This window comes from Eriocheir sinensis, chromosome 65, assembly GCF_024679095.1.
Source record: "Eriocheir sinensis breed Jianghai 21 chromosome 65, ASM2467909v1, whole genome shotgun sequence".
Lineage (NCBI taxonomy): Eukaryota > Metazoa > Arthropoda > Malacostraca > Decapoda > Varunidae > Eriocheir > Eriocheir sinensis.
In genome coordinates, this window is record NC_066573.1 from 6,160,035 (window position 1) to 6,187,755 (window position 27,721).

Genomic DNA, 27,721 nt, shown 5'->3' on the forward strand with positions numbered 1-27,721 from the left:
AAAAACATAAGTAAATAAAAACTTGATACACAAAAACAAGTCTAAATAAGCTACAAAAGTCCTCCCAGAGTGACTCACGTCCTTTCCTGCGAGTCCCACGTCTGGCGGGCTGAAGGAGGGCGGTGAGGCCTTGTCGAAGGCGTCCAGGGCCATGTGGTACATCAGCTGGAGGATCTGCACCACACGCACCAGCGACACGGGGACCTCCGCCGGGGGCCTGACGCACACACACACACACACACACACACACACACAAGGGAAGAGATACAGATGAAAAACTTACTTCCTAATACACAGCTAGATGCAAGGAAATTAATATGTGGATGAGTTAACTAATGACTCAATGGATCAAGAAATAAATGACTTAATCATTCTTATTTTGGCTGTTCTCTCTCTCTCTCTCTCTCTCTCTCTCTCTCTCTCTCTCTCTCTCTCTCTCTCTCGCTACAGGAATAGAAAAAAGTGCCTGCTACAATTCAGTGAAGAAAAATGTAATGTCCTGCACCTTGGGAGGAGATATCCTGCACACCAATACCACATGAGAAACACTCCACTATCCACCACAAAGGCAGAGAAAGACTGGGGACTACATGTTACCAGGCTACCAGTGAAAGCCAAATCCGTGCCAATTGTAGCAGATGGGTTAATAACACCGGTCTGGCTCCTGCACTGTGGGGTAAAGAAAGACATTACTCACACATATTCCAGGATGGGCGTGGTGAATATGGTGTGGAATGTGTTGAGGTCGATGTCATCAGCGAGGGCATTGGAGACGAGGATGCCTTCCCCTGCCTTGCCTGTGATGGCGGGGAGACACAGCACCTCCTCACCAGGCTGCTGCAGCTGAGCCTCGGCCTGGAAGCACCCCAACAGGCGCAGGGTATCACAGAAACTTGTGTAGCAGATCTGGGGAGGAAGCACACACATGAGACTGGGGCTGGGCACACACAAGCTGGGGCATGGCGGGAGAATGACCTGCTGTGAAAGGCTGGTGTGTTGTGAACAGGCTTTGTGTTATGAGAATGTACCAGTGGGTTTGTGAGGAGGGTTTGTGTTATGAGAATGTACCGGTGGGTTTGTGACCAGGGTTTGTGTTATGAGAATGTACCGGTGGGTTTGTGAGGAGGGTTTGTGTTATGAGAATGTACCGGTGGGTTTGTGGGGAGGGTTTGTGTTATGAGAATGTACCGGTGGGTTTGTGAGGAGGGTTTGTGTTATGAGAATGTACCGGTGGGTTTGTGGGGGGGTTTGTGTTATGAGAATGTACCGGTGGGTTTGTGACCAGGGTTTGTGTTATGAGAATGTACCGGTGGGTTTGTGACCAGGGTTTGTGTTATGAGAATGTACCGGTGGGTTTGTGACCAGGGTTTGTGTTATGAGAATGTACTGGAGGGTTTGTGGGGGGGGTTTGTGTTATGAGAATGTACTGGAGGGTTTGTGGGGAGGGTTTGTGTTATGAGAATGTACCGGTGGGTTTGTGGGGAGGGTTTGTGTTATGAGAATGTACCGGTGGGTTTGTGACCAGGGTTTGTGTTATGAGAATGTACCGGTGGGTTTGTGACCAGGGTTTGTGTTATGAGAACGCATCGTGGGTTTGTGACCAGGGTTTGTGTTATGCGAATGTACCGGTGGGTTTGTGACCAGGGTTTGTGTTATGAGAATGTACCGGTGGGTTTGTGACCAGGGTTTGTGTTATGAGAATGTACCGGTGGGTTTGTGGGGAGGGTTTGTGTTATGAGAATGTACCGGTGGGTTTGTGACCAGGGTTTGTGTTATGAGAATGTACCGGTGGGTTTGTGACCAGGGTTTGTGTTATGAGAATGTACCGGTGGGTTTGTGACCAGGGTTTGTGTTATGAGAGAACGTGCAGTGGGTTTGTGAGGAGGGTTTGTGTTATGAGAATGTACCGGTGGGTTTGTGAGGAGGGTTTGTGTTATGAGAATGTACCAGTGGGTTTGTGAGGAGGGTTTGTGTTATGAGAATGTACCAGTGGGTTTGTGAGGAGGGTTTGTGTTATGAGAATGTACCAGTGGGTTTGTGAGGAGGGTTTGTGTTATGAGAATGTACCAGTGGGTTTGTGAGGAGGGTTTGTGTTATGAGAATGTACCAGTGGGTTTGTGGGGAGGGTTTGTGTTATGAGAATGTACCAGTGGGTTTGTGGGGAGGGTTTGTGTTATGAGAATGTACCGGTGGGTTTGTGAGGGAGGGTTTGTGTTATGAGAATGTACCGGTGGGTTTGTGTGGAGGGTTTGTGTTATGAGAATGTACCGGTGGGTTTGTGGGGAGGGTTTGTGTTATGAGAATGTACCGGTGGGTTTGTGGGGAGGGTTTGTGTTATGAGAATGTACTGGAGGGTTTGTGGGGAGGGTTTGTGTTATGAGAATGTACCAGTGGCTTTGTGGGGAGGGTTTGTGTTATGAGAATGCACTGGTGGCTTTGTGAGGAGGGTTTGTGTTATGAGAATGTACCAGTGGGTTTGTGGGGAGGGTTTGTGTTATGAGAATGTACTGGAGGGTTTGTGAGGGAGGGTTTGTGTTATGAGAATGTACCGGTGGGTTTGTGGGGAGGGTTTGTGTTATGAGAATGTACTGGAGGGTTTGTGAGGGAGGGTTTGTGTGATGAGAATGTACCGGTGGGTTTGTGGGGAGGGTTTGTGTTATGAGAATGTACCGGTGGGTTTGTGGGGAGGGTTTGTGTTATGAGAATGTACCGGTGGGTTTGTGACCAGGGTTTGTGTTATGAGAATGTACCGGTGGGTTTGTGGGGAGGGTTTGTGTTATGAGAATGTACTGGAGGGTTTGTGGGGAGGGTTTGTGTTATGAGAATGTACCAGTGGCTTTGTGGGGGGGGTTTGTGTTATGAGAATGTACCGGTGGCTTTGTGAGGAGGGTTTGTGTTATGAGAATGTACCGGTGGGTTTGTGACCAGGGTTTGTGTTATGAGAATGTACCGGTGGGTTTGTGACCAGGGTTTGTGTTATGAGAATGTACCGGTGGGTTTGTGACCAGGGTTTGTGTTATGAGAATGTACCGGTGGGTTTGTGGGGAGGGTTTGTGTTATGAGAATGTACTGGTGGGTTTGTGACCAGGGTTTGTGTTATGAGAATGTACCGGTGGGTTTGTGACCAGGGTTTGTGTTATGAGAATGTACCGGTGGGTTTGTGGGGAGGGTTTGTGTTATGAGAATGTACCGGTGGGTTTGTGGGGAGGGTTTGTGTTATGAGAATGTACCAGTGGGTTTGTGGGGAGGGTTTGTGTTATGAGAATGTACCAGTGGGTTTGTGAGGAGGGTTTGTGTTATGAGAATGTACCGGTGGGTTTGTGAGGAGGGTTTGTGTTATGAGAATGTACCGGTGGGTTTGTGGGGAGGGTTTGTGTTATGAGAATGTACCAGTGGGTTTGTGAGGAGGGTTTGTGTTATGAGAATGTACCGGTGGGTTTGTGAGGAGGGTTTGTGTTATGAGAATGTACCGGTGGGTTTGTGGGGAGGGTTTGTGTTATGAGAATGTACCGGTGGGTTTGTGGGGAGGGTTTGTGTTATGAGAATGTACCGGTGGGTTTGTGGGGAGGGTTTGTGTTATGAGAATGTACCGGTGGGTTTGTGACCAGGGTTTGTGTTATGAGAATGTACCGGTGGGTTTGTGGGGAGGGTTTGTGTTATGAGAATGTACTGGTGGGTTTGTGAGAGAGGGTTTGTGTTATGAGAATGTACCGGTGGGTTTGTGACCAGGGTTTGTGTTATGAGAATGTACCGGTGGGTTTGTGGGGAGGGTTTGTGTTATGAGAATGTACCGGTGGGTTTGTGGGGAGGGTTTGTGTTATGAGAATGTACCAGTGGGTTTGTGGGGAGGGTTTGTGTTATGAGAATGTACCGGTGGGTTTGTGACCAGGGTTTGTGTTATGAGAATGTACCGGTGGCTTTGTGAACAGGATTTCCGAGCATCAAAGAGGAAGACAGAGGACAGTAGGGAGGTAGCCAGTAAATAAATAAATAAAAACATGGAAAAAGCAGGAGACAGGGACACGTGCGGACTTGCCTCCTGATGAAAGAACTTGGCGTTGGCGGGCTCGTAGCGCATGGCCGTGGTGAGCGTGTTGAAGACATTGAGGAGCAGCGTGAGGATGAGGCGAGACGAGATGGTGGTCCAGGGCGGCAGCACCACATCGCCGAGGCTGCCCTCCAGACCCACCAGGGCACTCATCACGTACAGGAACCCTCCAACCTTGCGGAACACCGTCCTCGTGCGGTGAGACTCTTTGAGGCAGATGAGCAGCGACTGGAAACAATGAAAAAGGACACGTTACAATCAGTGAGTGAGTGAATATTGGAGCGAGAGAGTTGGAAGTAGCAGGATTGAGTGTGCTGAGAGGGAGTGCCAGAACAGGGAGAGATGGAGACAATTCTGCTGCGGCCACCCCCTGAAGGGAAGTTCTCGCAAGGAGCAGGGCGTTGGAGATATGGATAGATAGATAGATGTTACAATCAGCATGTGGGGTAAAGAGTAGAGTATATAAAGTATTGGCAATGGGCAGAAATAGTTGTGTGTCATCAATCGTCTAACCTCACAAGAGATTACGTATGGGAATATCTGACATCTGAAGACGATAATGATGATGGTCCATGTAGAGTATATTTCATGTTTTATATCTGCTTGACCATCCTTCTAATGCATGAGTGTACGATCCTTTCACCTTTTATTTATTTATTTATTTTTATTTACAGTAAAGGAAACGGTATGTGTCCATCTCTTTTATTGCTGCTATCCAACCTCCTAATGCATGAGTGTACTGTCCCTTCACTTCCACTGGCATACTCTGGGGCAGCATTCCTTCATCTACATTTCCTCCTTCCTATGACCTAAACTCTTTGCAGAACTGATCATTATTTTGACATCTTCCTCCTCATTTTAAAGGTGCAGTGTTGAGGGCATTTTTTCCATAAATTTTGCCCTTGCTCTGCCCATTCTACCACAAAACAGGAAGTAACATCCCACCCAGAGTCCCCAGCCTTTCCCTACCTTAAGAATGTCAATCTTGAGCTGCAGTTCTGTTGCCGGAGCCGAGTGTAGGAGGCCCAGCAGGGAACCCATGTCGTCATCGCTGCCGCTCGCCAGGACCAGCTGCTGCATCACTCCTGAAACGCTCAACATTTAGTATTCCAATGTTTGTGAGAATGAACACCACGGAATGATTCACACCAGTCCCCCACATTCGCTGGTTCACTACTTGTGGATTCGCACATTCATGGAATTTCCCAAAAATACATAAAAATGCATAAGCACCTCAAGTTGAAAAAGAGAGACTTGGCGAGAGGACCCAATACTTAAGTGACATACCCTTGACTACATATTTATAAAGTTTACTTTAATAACAGTACAATTTTTAGTACATATAGCTGTTGAATACTGCTGCTTATGAGAGTATTTTACCCTGACTGTTGCTAATGGAAGTGATTCATTTGTTAGTTTGTGTAAAATTGCTCTCACTGGTTATTTTGCAAACTTAGATGCATTTTTGGGGGGTCACTGATCATTCATGGATATTATGTATTTGCAGGGGTCCGTGCCCCTCAATTTCCACAGAGAATAAGGAGGACAAGTGTTCATGAATGTCATTACAATATTTCAAGCTGCACAAGATCTGCTCAAGCTCATCCCTGTGTTGTCCAGTTAAAAGAATTAATAATGTTTCAACACATGAGGATCAGCGAGTCAAGGTTCCCACAGCCACCCACCAAGAGCCTGGAGGCGGCACTCCAGGAATGGGACGAGGGCGATGGCACATTTGGCGCCCCCGGACTCCCTGAAGACTGCGGCATTCTGGCTGTTGCCTGAGAGGAGGAAGGTGAGCGCCTCCACCACCAGGAAGCCCAGCTGCTCCTCCTCACTGCCCTCCCCTGGCACAGGAAGCAAGAGCAAAGGGTTAGGCTGGAGGTCAGAAGGAGGCAAACTAACAATAATTTCCTAGTTTTCAGACTGGTGTTTGTGGGCTTGTGATTCTCCATAGGTCAGCTGCAGGAAGCTTACCTTTAACTTGTGTGTCTTGTTGTGAGCGAGACTTGAGCAGCTCGTGGTACCTGCTGAGGCACGTCACAAGCACCTCCAGCAACCCAACCTCCCGGAACACATCCTTGAACACTGCGTTGTGTCTGCAACACCAAGAACACAGCGAGGTGATAAAGACTTCACTAAGAGGCAAACTGTTTCATCAGCTGCCCTTCTTTTAGTGACTGTTTTCTACCCCATAATGTTAATTTTTTGCAATACCCCCTCCTTGCTGTCCCTTGCTTGGCAGCCAGTGAACCAATGGCAGCCAGTGAGAGAGTACTTGTCTGTGCTTCAGCAAGTGTTATGAGTGTGTGACTCACTTGAGTATGGTGAGGAGGGTGTTCATGCAGGTGATGGAGCAGGACAGTGTGTGCTGGGCCTTCAGCAGGATGGACAGGGAGATCAGTTCCTTGCAGGGCACAAACTTCAGCTGGAACACCACAAACTCAAGCAGCTGGAAGTACTTCTCCTGGAAAAGTCAAAATACACAAGAAAATAAGGGATACAGAGGGTGGAAAAGTGATCAAAATGTAAGGCAGAGTGTGGGATACAAGAGGTGTAAGCTAGGTGTAGGAGTGGGAGGAGGATGGCTGGCAGGAATTACCCAACCAAGAGTGTGCTCGGCTTGCCTGTTTGGGAACCGAGATTCTGTTCAGAAAATATGTTCAAGAAATGATTTGTTCAAGATATGAGTCATCTGGCAACCAAGGCTCCAAGATAGACAGATAGATAGATACAGAGATACAGAAAGATATAGATTGATACAGTTATAGACAGATAAAGACAAATTTGGTTATAGAAATACAGATAGAGAGATAGATGGACAGATAGACAGAGGTGTATACACTGTCTATTGCGGGCCTCCCATCCTAATCAAGGCCCAGCATGACTTCCACACCTGAATCTCCTTGGGCTTGGCGTGGATCTTTTCGGCAAAGGTTGAAAGGGTGTGCTGGGACTCCAGGATGAAGTAGTTGGCGGCGTCCGACTGGTAGACGGCCGAGATGGCGTCCAGGATGACAGAACAAAGGTTTGGAGTGGTGCCTCGCAGGAACACCAACTGCAGCACGTTGAAGGCCTGCACATTCCTCACACTGGCACCTGGACCACAGAGGACGGAAAGCAGGGTTGAAAATTGAGGTGAGGCACAGTGAGGTGGTCTGGATATGTTATGGACAGCTGAATGGTGAGTCTGTGGTGAGGCCTGGCACAGAGACAACTTAACCCTTTGACTGTGGATTTCCTACAGTCAGACCTCACCAAGCTACAGGAATGGAACAAAAAGTGGCTGCTACAATTCAATGAAGAGAAATGTAAAGTCGTGCACCTTGGGAGGGGATATCCAACACACCAATACCACATGGGAAACACTCCACTATCTGCCACAGAGGCAGAGAAAGACCTGGGACTATATGTTACCATGCTACCAGTGAAAGACAAATCCATGCCAATCGCAGCAGACGGGTTAAGAATACATGAACAAGAGGGACTGCAAGGGGTTGAGTGTTGCAGAGAGTATGAACAAAGACAACTGGGGACTGCCAGGCCACCCCTTTAACTGAGTTCAGAGAGCAAAAAGGCATCAGAGAAACATGAGAGAAACATCTAAAGTTAATGCCTCCACAGACCTCTGCCGGAGGGAACAGGGAGGGTGAAGCCGGGAATGTGGAAGAGGGAGCCCACTGAGGCAGAAGTAGGCTTCAGCTCCACATAGCCACAATAGGAGAGCGAGGACACAAGAAGCACTAGATTCCTGAGGGCTTCCCGGCTCTCATCCGACGTGTCTGCCTCCAACCTGCAGAGAGAAACACCACTGTACAAGGGAATACATCAGTGCCTGTCGAAACGTCAGGTGTGCCCTACCACCACCGTATGATCCTGCTCAGTACCCCAGCAAGCCACACTCCTCCACAACATAAAACAGCACAGCACAGCCTTGGCTCACATACCTCAGGAGAAATTCAGTGAGGAAAGCATAACCCTGAGAGGACCTGAAGTCGTCCAGGAGGGTTTGGGAGACCTCCGAGGAGTCCTTGAGGAAGCAGAACACTGTCACAAACATCTCCACAATCTCCAGGGGTGAGAGGTCCTGCCCTCGCTCCATGTTCTCCACACAGAGCCCCACACACCCCTTGTCTGGAAAAGATATAAATAAAGGCATAAAAAATAATTAAGAAGAAACAGGTAATTTTTTTGCATTGTCTTTCCTGATGACTAAGTGAATAAAGTTGTTATTCATGGACTGAGAAACTTGCAATGCAGGGAAAGGCTTCAGCATTCAAATTTTTTGTCTTCAGGAAGTGAAGGGTGTGTGGACGCCTGCTCAAGCCCATCACTTAGCCAGTAAACTTCCTAATGCAAGAGTTAACCTGTCTCCTGCACCATGACAAAAAAAATTATATAATAGAAAGAACACACTACTGGCTTCCTATCTTGCACTGCAGGGAAAGGCTTCAGTATTTAAACCTTCAGTCTTTAGGAGGTGAAAGGTGTGTGGACGCCTGCTCAAGCCCATCACTAAGCCGGTAAACTTCCTAATGCAAGAGTTAATCTGTCTCCTGCACCATAACAAAAAAAATGATATAATAGAAAGAAGAACACATTAGTGTGCCATGAGCACCGAGCAGCAGAGGTGAGGAGCAGCCACTCACTGTGTATGTAGCTGACCACAGGCTGGGAGAGGCCGTGCCTGGAGAGGGTCATGAGGACCTCCGCGGCACTCTTCCTCCACAGGGCATTGTGCTGGGGGCACCAGGATGTGATGGCTGAGAAGAGCAGCGTCAGGTCGTCCTTCCTGGCCAGCTCCTCAGCCGGGGCCGTGTGGGAGCACAGCTTCACCAGTACCTGGCCGGGGGGAGGGGGGGAGACGGTCAGTTTACTGGCCATAACTGTGGCTACACTAATGATGAATACTCACAGAGAAGGAAGAAAGCTTGGGACATTAAACACTAATGATAGAAAGTAAAAGCTCTAAAAAAAAAAAAAAAAAAAAAGTACAACAGCAAGTCCTTATCCCCAAAAGTTTGTTAGGTCTGAAAGTATTTAAAGCCACAAGGTGCAAGACACTGATCACAGCAGTTAATGTTTTTGTTTTATCAAGTAATGGAAGGTATCAAACAAAGTAAAATCTGTCCTATATGTAAAAGTGTTTGGAAAGTTTGTATGACTCAACCAATCCTATTTTCCCTAACTAGAGGCTTGTCCTTGTTGCTCTGATCAGTACCCAGAGAAGACAAGGAAGCTGCTGATGAAGGCAAGCTTTATAACAGTGGAACAGAGCAGCCTGAGACACACCCACCACTGACCTGAACAAAAACCTTCTGGAGGAGGATTCGTCTTTCACTTGGAGAAAAGTCTGTGGATTCCTTGTCAGTCTGGAGGGGAGTCACATCAGTAGCAGGGCTTTCATACTCTGGTAGATCAAAGAAGAGGTACAAGCACTTCACCAGCGTGGAGGGGAGCGACGCGGCCGTCATCACCTGTGGAATGAACAGGGGCGTGAGGAGACTACAGGAGTCTTGTCAGCATGCACAGGGTCACTCCCAGGAAACAGCTATCTACTGTCTGCTCTCCCCAGCCTATAACTGCCTGATCTCCATTTCAACTTCCCATCATATTTGCATTATTTAACCCAGTAGCAGCGAGGATCATGTTTCTTAATGGTCCCTCCAAGTGAGAAAAATGAGAAAAAATCACCCCTCACACAAACCATTTCATAATATATATCAAAGCATTTGTAATGAGATTATGCATCATCTATTTTGGGGGGGTTATATCATGGCACAAATTTGGCCCATCGCTTCTACAGGGTAAAGCCACAGATTTGGCCCGTCGCTGCTACCCAGGTTAAATACATCCACACACATTCACTACTTCAACTTCCTGAACCTGAAATAAATTTGTGCTCATTTGTGTGTATGCTCCAGTAAGTACTTGATAAAGGTGTTAGGTCCTGAAGCAAAGATTAAACTCAGGTTCAGGAAGGAGATGCAGCATTATGAAGAGACGCTTTAGAAATTGACACCACTAGAAATGTCTGAGTGCAGCACGAACCTCAATGAGCTGTGGAGGCCCCGCTGCCAGCAAATTGAGGGTGGACAGCAGCATCCATCCGTTGCTGCTCTCCTCACAGTTGTCAATCTCCAGGAACCTCACAATGGCACACGAGGCGGCCTCCGTTGACTGGTTGGACGCCCGCCGCCGGATCTCCGTCACCATCAACTTGCTGCAGGGAAGAATAAACGGAATAAATAGAATAACGGAATAAAAAGAATAAACAGAGTGACACACAGCATAGCAAGGCACACCAGCGGAATTAGAGGAAGATTGGCAGTTCTCCCTCCCTCTCTCAAGCTGTGATGTCTTCATTCCTCTGTTAAGTCCCCTTGAGAGGCTGACTGTGGCAGAAGCGTCTCCTAGCACAGAGTCTCCCATGCTGGCTTCAAGTAACTTCTTCCCATGGTGCACTCACAGCCTTGCCTGCCCTGACTCCTTCATGCCATGGTTCAGGGGCAGGAGTCCAGGCTGGCACAAATATACTATTCCTTAATCCTCTCTTAAGCTCCACGCCTACATTTCTACTTATGATTCTCTCTTTTAAGTCTATGGCCGGCCTTCCCTCCACTGTCCTCTTCCTCACATCTCCCTCCCCTTGTTATCATTATTACTGGCTAGCTGGTCCACATGAAGGAGAGATGAACAGGCAGTACTGTGTCATGCAACAAAAGACAAAGCCGTGTAGCGCAGGCCTCCCGTCCTCACCTCACATGTTGGGTGAACATGATCACTTCACCAAACTTTTCCTGGAGGTCAGAGGAAGGGCTGGCACCAAAAACCTGGAGAACAGAGATCATCATTAAGGTCTAAAAGCAAAGAACAAGTCATAGTTAAACTTTCACCCACATTTCAGGCTACTCCTTCCTGGGCCATTCCCTTGACACCAGTTCCAATAATAGCCGTAAGTCAAACTCAATTCCCTTTAAGCTTCTGTGAACCACTATTATGGGTTTATGGTTGCATCCAACATGTTAATTTTCTGTTAGTAATATAGTAATAGTATGGGGAGCTGAGGTGAAAAGTAACTAAGTAAAGTACAGTAGGATCTTGCCAGTAACATTTAATCGGTGCTTGAATAATTCTGCTCGGGGGCTTTGACTGGGAAAAATGGATGAAAGTCTCGGAATGGCATCCCCAACAATATCTTTTACGTATACATGAGACCAAAAGAGAGCACGTTTAATGTCTTGGTCATCAAGATGGAGGCAAAAAACATGCTATCTAATGGCCAGTCATTGTTGTAAGCGCCCAAACCAATCTGTATCCACCACAACAATCCGTTATTTCTACTCAACACCAGATACTAATAAAGAAATTTCCTGTGTGCTTTTCTAAAATTCCCTCCTTTTTATATCAACGCCAAACACGAGAGCTACAAGGAATTTCGTTGTATTTTGTGTTTGGTTAGGGAGCTTACGAACTTGCTGTACTGGACTGTAAGACTGGCCCTAAGATGCACACAGATGGTTCCTTCCAGCAAAAAATCTATTATTTGAGAGAATCCGAACATTGCTGTAGAACATTGATACCTACCCACGAAATCTAGCTTACTGTTACTGCCTAAAATGTTATTGGAGAGGCCCTCCTGTATGCATAGTCCAACACAAGCAAAAAACTGTTTAGAACTTGTCATAGTTTGTTGAGTTATTAATAAGTGACACTTCTAAGTAAGGAGAAACTCATGTCACTGGTAGACTCTTTCATTCTTTTTGCTTTTTTCTCCTTCCTTCCTGATTCTGGCATCTTCCTCTGTCTCCTTTTATATGGAGCAGTGTTACAAGCAGGGTGTTATAAGCATCACATTTATTTATTTTGCACTTGGCTTACCTCATAAACCCTAAAAAGAGAAGGTAAGGAAAACCAAATTGTAGCTACCTTGCAGAAAAGTGGCAGCATGTTGTAAAGCTTGTCCTCCTTCTCCGGCTCCGAGAGAGGGTGTGGCGGGATGGAGTACTCACTGAAGAGCTTCTTGAGGTGCATGAGGCCAAGGGCGAGGTGCTGCTGGGCTGCTGGGGGGCTGGTGGGGTCAAGGCCCTCAAGCACCCCACCCACCCGGGACCCTGAACCCCACCACTTGCGCATCACATTCATCCTCTTCTGGGGGTGGATGACAGGACAGTTGTCAGTCAACATACAATTTACTGGGAAAGTTTCTTTATAGTGTTTGCTACTGATGTGGTTTAAAATCAACACAGGTTATGTTACTCTTAGATGATGTTAGGACCCACAGAAATGGTAGCAAACTGAATGAATAGAGGTTCAGAAAGGAGATATGCAGAAACATAAGAACATAAGGGGTCTGCAAGAGACCGGTTGGCCTATACAAGGCAGCTCCTGTACACTCAACCCCACCTTACCTCAGTTGACAAATAGGGTTGTGTGTGAATGGAATGACTTAACCCCTTGACTGTGGATTTCCTACCAGAAGACATCACCAAGCTACAGGAATAGAACAAAAAGTGGTTGCTACAATTCAATGAAGATAAATGTAAAGTTATGCACTTTGGGAGGGGATATCCAGCACACCAATACCACATGGGAAACACTCCACCATCCACCACAGAGGCAGAGAAAGACCTGGGATTATATGTTACCAGGATAACAGTGAAGGCAAAATCCATGCCACTCACAGGGGACAGGTTAAGTTGCATCAGTTGGTAACACTGGCATGTTTAACCCAGTAGCAGCGCCGGGCCAAATTTGTGGCTTTACCGTGTGGCAGCGACGGGCCAAATTTGTGGCTTTACCGTGTGGCAGCGACGGGCCAAATTTGTGGCTTTACCGTGTAGCAGCGACGGGCCAAATTTGTGCCATGATTTTAACCCCCCAAAATAGATGATACATAAACTGATCACAAATGCTTTAATATATATTATGAAATGGTTTGTGTGAGGGGTGATTTTTTCTCATTTTTCTCGCTTGGAGGGACCATTAAGAATCATGATCCCCGCTGCTACTGGGTTAGGAGTAAGCTTCTAAGTGACAGGATCAAAAAGAATATCTCCTGTTGCAAACACAAAAAAATACTATTGCAAATTAGGTTCCGTTTTACTACAGAAAATGCATATTACTTTACAACCAGCATCTTCACTCTTTCATCCCTCACGCTGGTAAACTCTGGAACAATCTTCCTTCATCTGTATTTCCTCCTGCCTACAACTTGAGCTCTTTCAAGAGGAGGGTATCAGGACACCTCTCCTCCCGAAACTGACCTATCTTTTGGCCACTCCTCTTAACTCTTTTTATAGGAGCTGTGATTTGCAGGCTTTTTTATTTTATTTTTTTTTTTTATTATTTTTTTTTTTTTTTTTGAGCTGTTTCCTTTACTGTATAAAAGACCCCTTGACTGAGTGTGGGGTGTCACTCCCTTGCCAGGACCCCCTGACTGAGTGCAGGGTGTCTGATTCTAAATGACCAGGGATAGTAACTATAGTCGGTTCACCCGAGTCTGAAGTGTGCATTATCGCGCAATGGCAACCTGCAACCACACGGCATGTCCGATTTCATGGATACCATATGCTAGCCTACGCATAGCAAACAGTCGTCAGTGTCAATAGTATGCAGGCAGCAATAACAATTACCGTCAGTTATAAGTTAAAAATACCAGTCACATATAGTTGTTTTGTAATTCACGAGATCGCTGATTATGATTCTGGCGCCTCTATAAGCACTCGCCTGCGCCAGAACGGGCTGGGCCGACCATCAAGCCCCACCGGGAAGAAGCCTTGGGCCGATCATCAGGCCCCACTGGGAAGAAGCCTACCAGCGCAATAGGCTGCGACGTAAAAAAAAAAAAAAAAAAAAAAAAAAAAAGCCTTGAAGCTGTCCACCACCGGGAAAATCAGCAGGCTTTATATTAACAAAACAGCTATTTGCAACATTACTAATATTTTTTTAACTCAAAATCTTCAACAACTGACAGTGCTTCTTATTGCGGCCTGCATATTATTGACACCTGACGACTGTTTACTATGCATAGGCTAGCATCAATGTCCACGAAATCAGATACGCCATGTGGCTGCAGGATGCCATTGCACGATAATGCTCACTTCAGACTCGGGTGAACCGACTATAGTACCAAAGTCAGTAGGGTACCGTACTGACATTTTCATTTATATTTAGGTATAATATAAAAACGATATAATGCGCACAGCTGCTGTAATGTTTCGGTGTATGGTACCAAATCATCAGTACTTTTCCAATAAATGTTTTTCTGGCAAGCTACTGTCAATTATTTATCAAATTTCGTCATTAACCATAATTTGACAAGCGTCAATTATTTTATTTTATAGCATAACTATAGTGAGTTCACCCAAGTCTGAGGTGTGCATTATCGAGCACTGGCAACCTGCTGTCCCACGGCATGTCCGATTTCGTGGAGAATGTATAAAAGCCTACACACAGGAAGCAGTCATCAATGTCAAAAATATGCAGGCAACAATAATAAATACAGTCAATTATAGTCATTTTGAGTTAAAAATTATCAGTACTGATGCAAACAGTTGTTTTGTTAATTTACAAGATTGCTGACTGAAATTATTAAACAGCCTTGGTGCTGTCTACCACCGAGAAAATTAATAGGCTTTATATTAATAATATTAATAGGCTTTATATTAAAATAAAACAGCAGTTTGCGACAGTACAAACAACTGTTAACTCAAAATTGAATACTAATTGACGGTATTTTGTTATTGATACCGGCGTACTATTGAAACTCCTGACTGTTTCCATGTGTAGGCTATCATGTATTATCCAAGCAATCGGACATGCCGTGGGACAGCAGGCTGCCAGTGCTTGATAATGCCCACCTCAGACTTGGGTGAACTGACTATAGTGCCTTAGATGTGCCAATGAAGAGGTGTGTGATGTGCCACATGTCTCCTCTCGGAACATCCAAATAATCAGTAATGCTATAAACTCTAAATAAATGACGAGTGTTGAATTGTGGTTGTTAATGGAGAAATTTGACAAATGATAGAAAGGAAATTCTCAGCTTCCTGAGTTTCTAGCTCCAGCACATAAAGCAAAGTATATTCCTTCCATGCTGAAAACAATATCCTATAAAAATTCATATAATCATTTGAACATTAATTGGAGAAATTGACAGAAAATATACTGCTGACAACAAGGCCATGATATTAATGACTATGTTCTTTTTTATAGGTGCACTATTTTGATTAATAATAATATAATATTATTTATAGCTATAATAAATAGTATTGTAGAAACAATAATTAACACTGAAGAACATAGCCTTGATATCCATTAGTATTTAATTATTTTTTCTAAGTAAATCACTATCCTTTAAAAGAGTCCATTCTTTAGGCTATAAGGGAAATGAAAGAAGATATTTAACGCTCAAATACACGGCCTCATATCTATTAACATTTTACTTAGAATTACAATTTTTACTTGGTTTGTAAATAAACCACTATCATTTGAAATGTATTTAGACTGTAAAAAGAAATAAAAAAAATATATTTAACACCTACGGTGCCTAAATACACGTCCTTCATATATATTACCATCGTTACCTCTGGTTCTGAAACAAACCATGATCCTCTGAAGTAAGTCGGCTAACTCGAAGAGAAATGAAAAACTACTCACTGAACACTCAATTAGGAAATCAATTTATAACCAAAATCATCATCAGAAACATTTGCTGTAATGATGCTGCCTTCATATATATTTACTAGCCATGAAGACAAGTTGACGCATTCCCGGGTCAGCACAAAACCTTTACAGTGTGTCCCTAAAATGCAGGAGCGTGTGGGTGCCAATACCCGCACCGAGCGGCCCGGCGGACACCCTGCCCCCCACACCCCAGGACGCAATGGCTCCACCAGTACCACATGACCACCACACCCCTGACCCCTGACCTCTGACCCCTGCCCACCACACCCCAGGACACAATGGCTCCACCAGTACCACATGACCACCACACCCCTGACCCCTGCCCACCACACCCCAGGACACAATGGCTCCACCAGTACCACATGACCACCACACCCCTGACCCCTGACCACCACACCCATGGCCCCTGACCCCTGACCACCACACCCCAGGACACAATGGCTCCACCAGTACCACATGACCACCACACCCCTGACCCCTGACCCCTGACCACCACACCCATGGCCCCTGACCCCTGACCACCACACCCCAGGACACAATGGCTCCACCAGTACCACATGACCACCACACCCATGGCCCCTGACCCCTGACCACCACACCCATGGCCCCTGACCCCTGACCACCACACCCATGGCCCCTGACCCCTGACCACCACACCCATGCCCATGCCCGGACAAACACCTCACCTCACCTCCTCCCTCTTCCACCCATGGCCAAGTCCTGTCAGTGGCCGAAATTTTGACAGCATTACACCCACATCAATACCTCGCACGCCCACGCCCACGCCCGCCGCCCACGCCCACGCCCGCACAAACCCCCCACCTCCTCCCTCTTCCACCCACGGCCAAGTCCTGTCAATGGCCGAAATTTTGACAGCTCCAAGATTAACACATGAGCGCCACGCCCACGCCCATGTCCCCAGCCTACCACGCCCATGCCCACGCCCACGCCCACGCCCGGACAAACCCCCCACCTCCTCCCTCTTCCACCCACGGCCAAGTCCTGTCAGAGCCCGAGATATTGACAGCTCCAGAATTAACACATGACCGCCACGCCCACGCCCATGTCCTCAGCCCACCACGCCCACGCCCACACAAACCCCCCCACCTCACCCCCTCCCACGACCTGTCAGTGGCCGAGATTTTGACAGCACTACGCCCACATCAATACCTCGCCCGCCCACGCCCGCCGCTCACCCCCACGCCCCTTGCCCGCCACGCCCACGCCCACGCCCACTCTCCCCGCTCACCTCGCTGCCTGGACGCGCCTCGAGGAAGAGTCTGAGCAGCCTTTTCCTCACATCTTAGGAGGGCGATGGCGGGGGTGATTTGCTCTTCTTCTTCTTCTTCAGGGCTTTGTTGTGGCCCAGTACACCTGCGCGAGACATTTAATTAAACACCTGAGTTATAACATGCGTGGTACCCTATTTCCAGGCCTATTTATGGAGTCTAGTGTGTTCTTCCATTAATTTCAAAGCATTAATGACCTACTGGCTTATCTGTATATATCTAAATTCCTCCCATCATCTGCTGTCTCCTTATTTCCCAGCTGGCTTATCTATCTATCTATCTTATTTCCCAGCCTATTTTTGGAGTCTGGGGTTTTCTTTCGTTAATTTCAAAGCATTAAAGACCTACTGGCTTATCTGTATATATCTAAATTCCTCCCATCCTCTGCTGTCGATCTCCTTATTTCCCAGCTGGCTTATCTATCTATCTATCTATTCTATTTCCCAGCCTATTTTTGGAGTCTGGGGTTTTCTTTCGTTAATTTCAAAGCTTTAATGACCTACTGGCTTATCTGTATATATCTAAATTCCTCCCATCCTATGCTGTCTCCTTATTTCCCTGCTGGCTTATCTATCTATCTATCTATCTATCCTATTTCCCAGCCTATTTATGGAGTCTGGGGTTTTCTTTCGTTAATTTCAAAGCTTTAATGACCTCCTGGCTTATCTGTATATATCTAAATTCCTCCCATCATCTGCTGTCTCCTTATTTCCCAGCTGGCTTATCTATCTATCTATCTATCTATTCTATTTCCCAGCCCATTTATGGAGTCTGGGGTTTTCTTTCGTTAATTTCAAAGCTTTAATGACCTACTGGCTTATCTGTATATATCTAAATTCCTCCCATCATCTGCTGTCTCCCTATTTCCCAGCTGGCTTATATGTCTGTCTATCCTATTTCCCAGCCTATTTATGGAGTCTGGGGTTTTCTTTCGTTAATTTCAAAGCTTTAATGACCTACTGGCTTATCTGTATATATCTAAATTCCTCCCATTCTCTGCTGTCGATCTCCTTATTTCCCTGCTGGCTTATCTATCTATCTATCTATCTATCTATCTATCTATCCTATTTCCCAGCCTATTTATGGAGTCTGGGGTTTTCTTTCGTTAATTTACAAGCTTTGATGACCTACTGGCTTATCTGTATATATCTAAATTCCTCCCATTCTCTGCTGTCTCCTTATTTCCCAGCTGGCTTATCTATCTATCTATCCTATTTCCCAGCCTATTTATGGAGTCTGGGGTTTTCTTTCGTTAATTTCAAAGCTTTAATGACCTCCTGGCTTATCTGTATATATCTAAATTCCTCCCATCCTCTGCTGTGTCCTTATTTCCCAGCTGGCTTATATGTCTGTCTATCCTATTTCCCAGCCTATTTATGGAGTCTGGGGTTTTCTTTCGTTAATTTCAAAGCTTTAATGACCTGCTGGCTTATCTGTATATATCTAAATTCCTCCCATCCTCTGCTGTGTCCTTATTTCCCAGCCCAGTATACCGTATGCTGGCTTATCTATCTATCTATCTATCCTTATTTCCCAGCCTATTTATGGAGTCTGGGGTTTTCTTTCGTTAATTTCAAAGCATTAATGACCTCCTGGCTTATCTGTATATATCTAAATTCCTCCCATCCTCTGCTGTCTCCTTATTTCCCAGCTGGCTTATCTATCTATCTATCTTATTTCCCGGCCTATTTATGGAGTCTGGGGTTTTATTTCGTTAATTTCAAAGCTTTAATGACCTCCTGGCTTATCTGTATATATCTAAATTCCTCCCATCATCTGCTGTCTCCTTATTTCCCTGCTGGCTTATCTATCTATCTATCTATCTATCCTATTTCCCAGCCTATTTATGGAGTCTAGTGTGTTCTTCCATTAATTTCAAAGCTTTAATGACCTACTGGCTTATCTGTATATATCTAAATTCCTCCCATCCTCTGCTATCTCCATATTTCCCAAGTGGCTTATCCATCTATCTATCCTATTTCCCAGCCTATTTATGGAGTCTGGGGTTTTCTTTCGTTAATTTACAAGCTTTAATGACCTGCTGGCTTATCTGTATATATCTAAATTCCTCCCATCATCTGCTGTCTCCTTATTTCCCAGCCTTTTCGTGAACTTTCGTCTCTTATAATTACTTCAGAGCATTAATGACGATGTATTGCCCTTATAAATCCACTAAATTCCCCCTTAACAAACACCTATAATTAAGCTATCCTCTGCTGTCTCCTTAATTATTTCTCAGACTTTCTATATATGGACTCTCAGCTCTTCTTCCATTAATTTCAAAGCATTTATGGAGATGTCTTACCCCTAAAAGAGATATGCTGGGCCATTTATATATACTGTCTACTGACTTATATATATATCTATCTTTATTTATCCTATCTTCCATCCTCTGCTCAGTTCCCAGCCTTTTCCAGGATTCTCAGCTTCTCCTCCATTAATTTCAAAGCATTTATGGGGATACATTAATTTGCCTCCTCTGGTAAGATTATAAATTCAATATGGATCGAGCCTCTTATCTTGTCGAGTTATATTGGTCTTTATATTAATTTATCCTTTGCTGTCATCCTTCTGTTTGTGGTATGCAAGTATATACTGCTGATGTGCACTTGTGTGTGGTATGTTGTCCCTTAGTAAACCATGCATGCACTGGGGTCATAAACCTATCTATCTATCTGGTCTATCTAGGCTTATATCTATCTGTCTGGTCTATTTGTATCTCTATCTAGGCCTATATCTATCTGGTTTATTTGTATCTATCTGTCTGGTCTATTTGTATCTATCTATCTGGTCCATCTACATCTATCTGGTCTATTTATATCTATCTGGTCTATCTATATATGTCTATCTGGTCAATTAATCTATCTATCTGGTCTATATATGAAATATCTATCTGTCTATCCATAATTATCTATCTGGTCTATTTGTATCTATCTATCTGGTCTATCTATAACTATCTGGTCTATATATCAACTATCTATCTGTCTATCCATAATTATCTATCTGGTCTATTTAACTTTTTTGTCACAAGCCACATTCAACATTCCACTGTTAATATTACATAAGTTACTATGAATTTTGTCTAGCTTTTTTTTTATTTTTTATTCTTGTATTGATTTCTATTCTGCTTTCTACTGCCATTTGTTTAATTTCATAGACTGCTTCAAAAGTCTGCTTGATGCTCCTTAATTATTTCCTGCATTATAAACACATTAGTTAACAATCTATCTTGGTCTTTCAGTCTCCTCGTCTACATTTTATTGGGGCAGTAAATTGCATACTTTTATTTTATTTTGTCCTTGGCCAGAAGCTCAAGGGCCAATGTGACAGAGATGAGCACTGAGGCCATGCACCACTTTAGCATATGTCTATATACTATACAATATCCTATTAACCTTTTCTCTCCTACTGTTGCACTTGTTTAACTTTTATACCAAACAGCTGTACCTTTTACCTACCTCATCTAAATGCACCATCGTAGTATTGGCATGTCATTATTATTATATAACAATTGTTGTAAGGCCAAGTTAAAGGAGTCCACAGATGTATATTACCTCTCTAGGGGTTTATCTAATTCCCACATGAATCAAGGCGGGGGCAGATTTTCTTGTTTGAGTTTTCCACACGTTTACAGGGAAATTTAATCTTAAATCTGCTACTTTCATTTCCATACTGAAGGAAAACATCATTTCTTTTTTTCTGGACTGCCTTCACTCAGGGCTGCATAACCAAAACACAAATGTCTTGCTGTAAGAATTTATTTTTGCAGAATGACATGAAAAATTAACACTATGTGACTATGTGATACAATACACACAGCTTTGGAACATAAACAATAATCTTATCTGATCAGGCTACAAACATTAACCTGCTGGAGCCCTGACCCCTGACACACTCAGCACGGCTCAACCTGCTGGCCATTCACTCCACTGGCCTGTTCTTTATTCTGGCCAGAGTGTACCGAGAAGGCTTCCCTTCCACCTGATGGGCACAACGGAACATTGCCAAACACCTAGATCAGTTTCATTAAGTATACTTAATGAACAAATAATTACTAATGAGGAATACTTGTATTACAATTTAGGTATGATAACACTAAGCTTGAAATGAAGCATCTTTCACATTGAGGTCCACAGGGCATTATGGCCACGGTAAAGAAAAGACTTGAGTGCTGCAACACGATGACCATCACTCATTCTGTGGCCCCGGGCAATAATTGTGATCAGTGCAGAGGCTGTGCCCCTACTATTTACACAAGAGAACAAAGGAATACAGATACACATTTCCAAGTTGTCCATGTACCTACTTGTGGGCCCCTCTTTATGGGGTACATCGTTCAGCCTTGGTTGTAGTGTTGACAACATTAATCCTAAGCTGACCCTCAGCCAGGCAGCTACTGCTTGTACAAGACACCGATATAAGCCTACTTCAAGTTGTCCCTATACCTTACTTGTGGGTCCCTTGTCACGGGGTGCACAGTCCAGTCTTGGTTGAGGGAGAGTTAGTAAGAAATGAGAATGTGCTAGACATCAGAGTCATGTGGAACCAGTCTTGGCTGAGTCAGACACTAACAACCCAAGGAATACACTCATCCATGTAGTGTTGTTGAACGAACCTACTTTTTCTGGTAGCTTTTAACTCCAGCTATTTTATTTGTGTGCTTTAGGGTGACATTTTAGGAAAGGAGACATGCCTAGGACTAAATGGGGTAAAAACTGCCATCAACATATTGTCCCTGAAGCAAGAACCAGTGGAGGACTAACTGACGTGGTCTATTGCTAGATTTTTGTAACCAGTGACATGAATAAGTCTGATGATGAAACAAAGGTAAGTCAACTTGTGAGGCTGAACCAGGACAATGAGGCCTTATGAGGGGAACTTTATAAGCTGTGAGTGATCTATCAGGTGGCTGATGCAGTCTAACAGATGAATGCATCATCATACTGTTGTAATAAATAATCCCATTAATGAAGCCACTGAACATGGACTTGGGGTCTCTAGAGGGGTCTTCAGCGTGTTGGTAAGTTCTGTCCTTTCATCCAGGAACCATTGCACACACACCAGGAACTGTGCCAACAAAGTATTGTTTCTAAAACTTCCGGCAACACAGAATACAGCACTGGTGAAGCCTACTCTGAATCATGCTGTTTAGTTCCCATCTCATGATAAAACAATTACATGTCCCTTTCCTTGTCCAGCACCACCAAGGCAAGGTAATCCCACTTCCTTTCTACTGGCAAAATACTCAACACTTCATGCAAACAAGACAAAACTGTCAATCTACAAACCATTCCACCTGTACTGGAGAAAATGCATGATATGACAATACCAGATAAGAATAATTGCAAACAAACGCTATGACTACTTACTGTACTAAAGTAATGTTTGTACTGGAAAAAACAAGAAAAAAACAAACAAACAGCATCAGCTCGCCACACAATGTACTTTAACTGAGACACTGATATGCTGCAGCCTGCTACTGGCTTTGGCAAAGGATAATTTCTTTACGCAAATTTTTAATGACTAACATGGGGGGGGGGAAAAAAAACCAAAAAAAAAACCATACACTTAATGAGGCACGACTGAATTACCCTAACATAAGCTGCAGCCAGTCTAAGTCTAGCCTTTTGGCCTGTCTATTGCACCACATGTCAGCCTAAGCCATCCCAATCCCTGGCACTAGTTATTCCTCGCTTGGCTAGTGCAGATGGATTTCCTCCATGCTAAACTACTAAATGTTGTCATAAAAGAGCTGCAATGATGAGTACATGTGGGAACCTCATGGATATGAAGACATAAGTATTGGGTCTGCAAGATTCACGACCCACAGTCTGCCATGAGTGTTACAGCCACCGCCAGCCAACTTGTGCCCCTCCCCTCCACCTCTGGGGCAGCGTCCACTTCAGCTCAGGCCTCACTAACATATGAGGTGTTTAGTGTAAAAGGAAAAACCTGGCATTTTTATGGTTTTGAAAATATTATGTTTTAAAAAATTTGAATTAAAAATTGGCTAATTCAGCTCACGCAACTTTAGGCCTACGAATCACCCACTGTAAGGTCACTTTTCCGTATCTTGCACCACCCCACAATGCAGCAAGAACTCAGCCGCAAGATGCTGCCAAAAACAGAATACCGCCTTGGGGCTAATTGGTTGGGTCATCCCTTTCCAGTATATGCCCTGTAAGTAATTTTCTTCATGATTAAGGCAACCCTTAAAAAACAAAACAAAATAACCTTCAGCCATGAGGGTGGCTACTGGACGTGGGTGAAGCTTGGGGATCAAGCTGCCCGGCAGACTATATCAAGACTTGTGTACAAGAGAAAACAAGGCTCAGCAGGAGACTTGGGCAAATTTCTCAATGTGCTTGCAACACCCATACACTGATCTTCAGGAAGGTATGCACAGAGGTGTGACAAGGCAGCACATGCCAGCCAAAGTTCACTTGTACATTTGTAACAGTGACATGGTGACCTAATTCCAGGCAGGGCAGCCAATCTTTACTTCCTCCAACACCAAAACCACGAGACACATTCAAAAGGTTGATCAATGCCACAAATAAAAAGCTGATGAAATGGCATTCAGTTTTACAATGTTCACAATGCCACATCTTTGAAACCAGCCACACAATTTTGAAGAACCAAGCATTAAAACATAGCTGATTGTTTTGGCTATTGACTGAGAGCATTAAAAAGTTAAGCCTTCTGAACTAAGCACCTTGAGTGTCCTTTAGCTTGGCAGTCTTCAATCTCATCACTAACCTTTTCCTTGCAAACAACGCATACTGAAGTGATTAAAATACATACTCTTGTAAATGTCAATTTTTATGAACAATTCTTTTAAGGCCAAGTTATATGGATACTACTGTACTAGAGGGTGAATTTATTCTTCCATCAAACATATCACAGCCTCGGGAGGGAGGGAGGGGGGCAGGGGAAACTGGTGCAAATGTTAGTTCAATTTGTTTGACCAGAAATGAAAGCATAATGGGGAACAAGCAAGGTGGCTGTGCTGCTGCAGCCCCCAACAACAGTGATGGCCGGCACAGCCACAGACAGACCTCCCACACACCCACAGCTTCTTGACCAGCCGCCGGTGCCAGGAAGAGACTCACCATTTCTTGTCAGGAGAGTGCGAGGAAAAAATGAAAAAAATAAAAAATAAAAATAAATAAAAAAAAATTAAAAAAAATAAAATAGAATAAATATATATATATAAAAAAATAAATAAATAAAAAAAGGGCAATCTCCAGCATGATCTATTAATCTCCAAAGACGCAGCATTTTTGTAGGTCCTTTTATCAAGTGTTTTTATGCCTTGGTCTGCCTCCTTCAGCACATGAAACAAGTTCCACATCCCAGGCTGTCTGACAGAAGCACAAGGTGAAAACAGAAAACAAAAGTGCCCCAAACATGGAGTGGAAAGTTTTCCTTAATTTCACTGGTAGTGTTTTCTTCCTCTTTACTGGCACCCTACAGCACACATGACTCTCAGTGCCAAAGATGGCCCTCTCTGGCAGAGCAACAGAGGGTACAGCCTGGCACCTGTGCAGCAGAGGGTGGAGTGCTGTCACTAAGCTGGGCTGATGATGGAGGCTTACAAAAACAAAACTCAAAGCCCCACTTTCAGAAGTAAGGAGACACCATAACACTAGTAAGGTGGCTCTTGCCAATAATGACTTTAACAACAATGTTTTGACAATATCAGTAAGTTAGAATAAATACCAATTATTGACAGAATGTCAGAATCCTCTTGACTAATGGAGAATTCATGGAAAATGCCTGAGCCAAGTCCCAAGTTTAAGTAACACTGCAGTCCCCCATCACCATAGCATGGAAACATGGAAATGCAGGCAACAGAAAACCTATTGGCTCATTACAAGGTTGCCCACTTTGGTGATTTAATCTGCTCGACAGCCACTTGGGGCCTGGGGAGCAGATGAAAGCACCTCGACATTGAGGAGCAGATGAAAGCACCTCGATATTGAGGAGCAGATGAAAGCACCTCAATGTTCAGTTTACTCTTGACGCAGTGAAGTGACCCTTGAGGCACTCCACTAGTGACTGGTAGCCAGTCGGAAGGCTGTCCGTTGAGTAGTACTCGTTGTTTTCTGTCGGTGAGCCAATCTCTTATCCACGCGATCAGATTGGCTCCAATGCCCGCTGAGTGCAGTTTCTTAAGGAGTCGCTCGTGTGGTACCTTGTTGAAGGCTTTCTGAAAGTCCAGGTATATAACATCACTGGGGATGTGGGCATCCCAGCTCTTATATATACCTTGGATGACATCATTGCACGAGTGACTGGCACAGCTGAGCTACACTGGCTGAAGCTGCATCCCTGGGATACATTTCATGACTGGTGTGGCCAGGAAATTCAGCTGTCATGAGTCTACAGTTTGATTTATCAAGAAGAATTTTGAGGAGACCAAGAAGAAAACTGCATTGGTTAAGAAAGATTTTTCTATCACTAGAAATTTGACTCATATTGTTAAGACAAAAGACAGAAATAGGAGAATTCACAGAGAAGCAGCAACACATAACCTTCTTACATGTGTTTCAACACCATACAAATATCATTTTTGCTAATAATTGTATTTTTCAGGCACCCAATGAATGTAACGCACCTCCCTGGAGCAGTGGTTCATGTGTCTAGCCACAATATCGTGGGCCCAGGTTCGAATCCCAGCCCGGGTAGTTGGCATGCAGCTCACCCAGCTGTTCCACAGCAGCAATCTAGGGTAGCGTTTTTATTCCACCACAGGGCGTGAGGGCCAATGTGCCAGAGATGAGCACCAAGTTTAATGACGAGATTTTTGATTCTCTTTTTCTAGTACTCTCTTGGTCCCACACGTCCTCTGTGTGTATCGAAACACATGAGAAATTAATCACAACAAGGAGAGAGTATTCCTCGGCTGCCTGGGATTGAACCTGCGACCAGCGTGACGGGAGAGCCACTCCTTACCGAGTCGGCCAAAGAGGTACCCCATTCGCTGAATGGGTTATGGGAGGCTCACTCATCTGGCCGTCGCTGCACTACACAAGGCCATGTGCACTGTGCAGCTATGGTGTATGACTCAACTTTACCATCAGATTCTTTAGGCAGGATCCTGCAGTACATCAAATAAGAGGGAAGTCGCACTGAAAGTTGGCAATTGCTGTATCAAAACAAAATTGTATGGAAAATAATATCTTCTGGTGAGATTAGTGAGAAAATCCAATATACAGACAAGGTGAGTCCAAACTATCATGGTCTGCCTGCATCATTGCACTACAGGACACGGGCCTCTCCCAAAAGTTTCCAATCGTGTCTGTTTAGTGCAATTAATTTCTAGTTACACTGTAAACATTCCATACACTTCTAATTGTCATGATGATGACTGGGCAAAGGAGAGACAGTATGGTCCACGGATAGTAATGAATGCCACTTGAGTTGAGGAACTTGTGAGGGGCTACAGGACTTCATGAGATTTGACTATAAAAAACTATAAATGAATAATAATAAACATATATAATAATAACAATGCTAATGCGAGATTCAAATAATATCTATAATAATAATAATAATGATAAAAAAAAATAATAATGAAGACTGCACCATCCTATAAAAAAAGTCAGTGGTCTAGAAGTCCAAAACCCATCAATAGGAAATGGGCGGGCCCAATCCTGTTTTGAGGGGCAGCGTGGTGCAGAGCAGGCATTTTGATTGCCTAGTGACAGACTCTCGCTGTTTCTACGACGCCTACACACAACTACGAATAAAAACATCATCAATCACACTGGGTGAGGTTTTGCAACCCATCAAGTCTGAGGCAAACTGTGCTTGTCAAGCTGAGAAAGACAAACGAGGGTCAACGCTGAACACGTCTGTTGTCATCCCCACCAGCATCCCATTTCTGGCACATGCTCAGAGGATCACTGATAACACAACATCTAGGAAAACCCTCCACTCAATGAAGTAACTGAGAGAACACTAAATTGCTGTATCCAAAAGTTTGTCATGTTCAATATTAAAGATAGCTACAACATACTGCATCAAGCAAAAACAATACTTTCCTTACAGTAGATAATTTGTTTAAAGAAAGGAAAGGTTAAATGCTTTGCTTTTTTTAAATAACAAAATGTATCAATCCAATTTTTGTTGAAGAAGTTTGTCAAATAAGACCATAATAATGATAGAAATAATACTGACACATCAGAAAGTGGAAATGCTGGCTGTCTCAGCCTTAACTTTGCCTGCACTTGCTGGAGGTGTGGGAGTGGTGGTCGAGGTGGTGGGGGAGGTGGGTGGCTCACAGCAGGGCTCCCCCGGCCACAAAGTTGGAGGAGAGCGGCTGTGTGTAGGTATGGGAGGGTCTGCCGCGCCCGCCTGGCCGCCCACGGAAGGAGGGGCGGCGGCGGCCTCTCCAGCCTCCACCGCCCTGGGGCTTGCGGCCACTCAGCTTGTCTTGGTGTTTTCGTGATGACAGGTGCTGTCAGGAAAGGTTGCTTGAGCAAAGGTAACATTTTAAGCAAGTTGCTGCACAGCTTCAATCACTAACCCTCCACTCCTGATAATAATAACTCCCAGCTGGAGGAGAAAGAATACTCAATGCTGAATGTCTTGAAAAATTCTGCCGAGACTATGTATTGATCAATAAAATTAATTACTGGCATTTCAAAGCAGAAACTACAGAGTGACCTAATAGTGAGGGCCCTGGAGC

General features: G+C 44.5%; 3 protein-coding genes across 17 annotated transcripts in view; 1 reads left to right on the forward strand and 2 right to left on the reverse strand.

Moving 5' to 3' along the window:
- The window catches only part of LOC126987534 (WD repeat and FYVE domain-containing protein 3-like), a 56,409-nt gene extending 39,270 nt beyond the window's left edge, over window positions 1–17,139 (reverse strand). For 4 of the 6 annotated variants that reach the window (XR_007740981.1, XM_050844542.1, XM_050844543.1 and 1 more), the window contains exons 1-17: window positions 16,986–17,108; window positions 12,460–12,541; window positions 11,978–12,199; window positions 10,808–10,881; window positions 10,100–10,271; window positions 9,352–9,525; window positions 8,698–8,890; window positions 7,996–8,182; window positions 7,675–7,841; window positions 6,945–7,147; window positions 6,367–6,515; window positions 6,026–6,147; window positions 5,734–5,895; window positions 5,018–5,133; window positions 4,037–4,276; window positions 698–906; window positions 79–217 (exon numbers count right to left, since the gene is read on the reverse strand). Coding sequence is in view for 5 of the 6 variants with exons in the window: in XM_050844542.1 (XP_050700499.1) it covers window positions 79–217; window positions 698–906; window positions 4,037–4,276; window positions 5,018–5,133; window positions 5,734–5,895; window positions 6,026–6,147; window positions 6,367–6,515; window positions 6,945–7,147; window positions 7,675–7,841; window positions 7,996–8,182; window positions 8,698–8,890; window positions 9,352–9,525; window positions 10,100–10,271; window positions 10,808–10,881; window positions 11,978–12,199; window positions 12,460–12,534 (2,604 nt within the window). In the remaining variant the exon portion in view is untranslated. Of the gene's footprint in view, window positions 1–78; window positions 218–697; window positions 907–4,036; window positions 4,277–5,017; window positions 5,134–5,733; window positions 5,896–6,025; window positions 6,148–6,366; window positions 6,516–6,944; window positions 7,148–7,674; window positions 7,842–7,995; window positions 8,183–8,697; window positions 8,891–9,351; window positions 9,526–10,099; window positions 10,272–10,807; window positions 10,882–11,977; window positions 12,200–12,459; window positions 12,542–16,985 lie in introns of all 6 variants that reach the window. The other 2 variants (XM_050844544.1, XM_050844545.1) reach the window with 2 other exon arrangements.
- LOC126987481 (uncharacterized) lies at window positions 16,015–17,020 on the forward strand. The gene is made up of 2 exons (XM_050844449.1): window positions 16,015–16,138; window positions 16,737–17,020. The coding sequence occupies exons 1-2, from the start codon at window positions 16,015–16,017 to the stop codon at window positions 17,018–17,020; spliced, it is 408 nt and encodes a 135-aa protein (XP_050700406.1).
- Window positions 17,140–20,767: 3,628 nt separating the features above from the next.
- Window positions 20,768–27,721, reverse strand: part of LOC126987535 (zinc finger protein 385B-like) — a 104,226-nt gene continuing 97,272 nt past the window's right edge. For all 10 annotated transcript variants that reach the window (XM_050844548.1, XM_050844550.1, XM_050844549.1 and 7 more), the window contains one exon: window positions 20,768–27,490. In XM_050844548.1, the coding sequence (XP_050700505.1) occupies window positions 27,311–27,490 (180 nt within the window). In that variant the 3' untranslated portion in view covers window positions 20,768–27,310. The remainder of the gene's footprint in view (window positions 27,491–27,721) is intronic.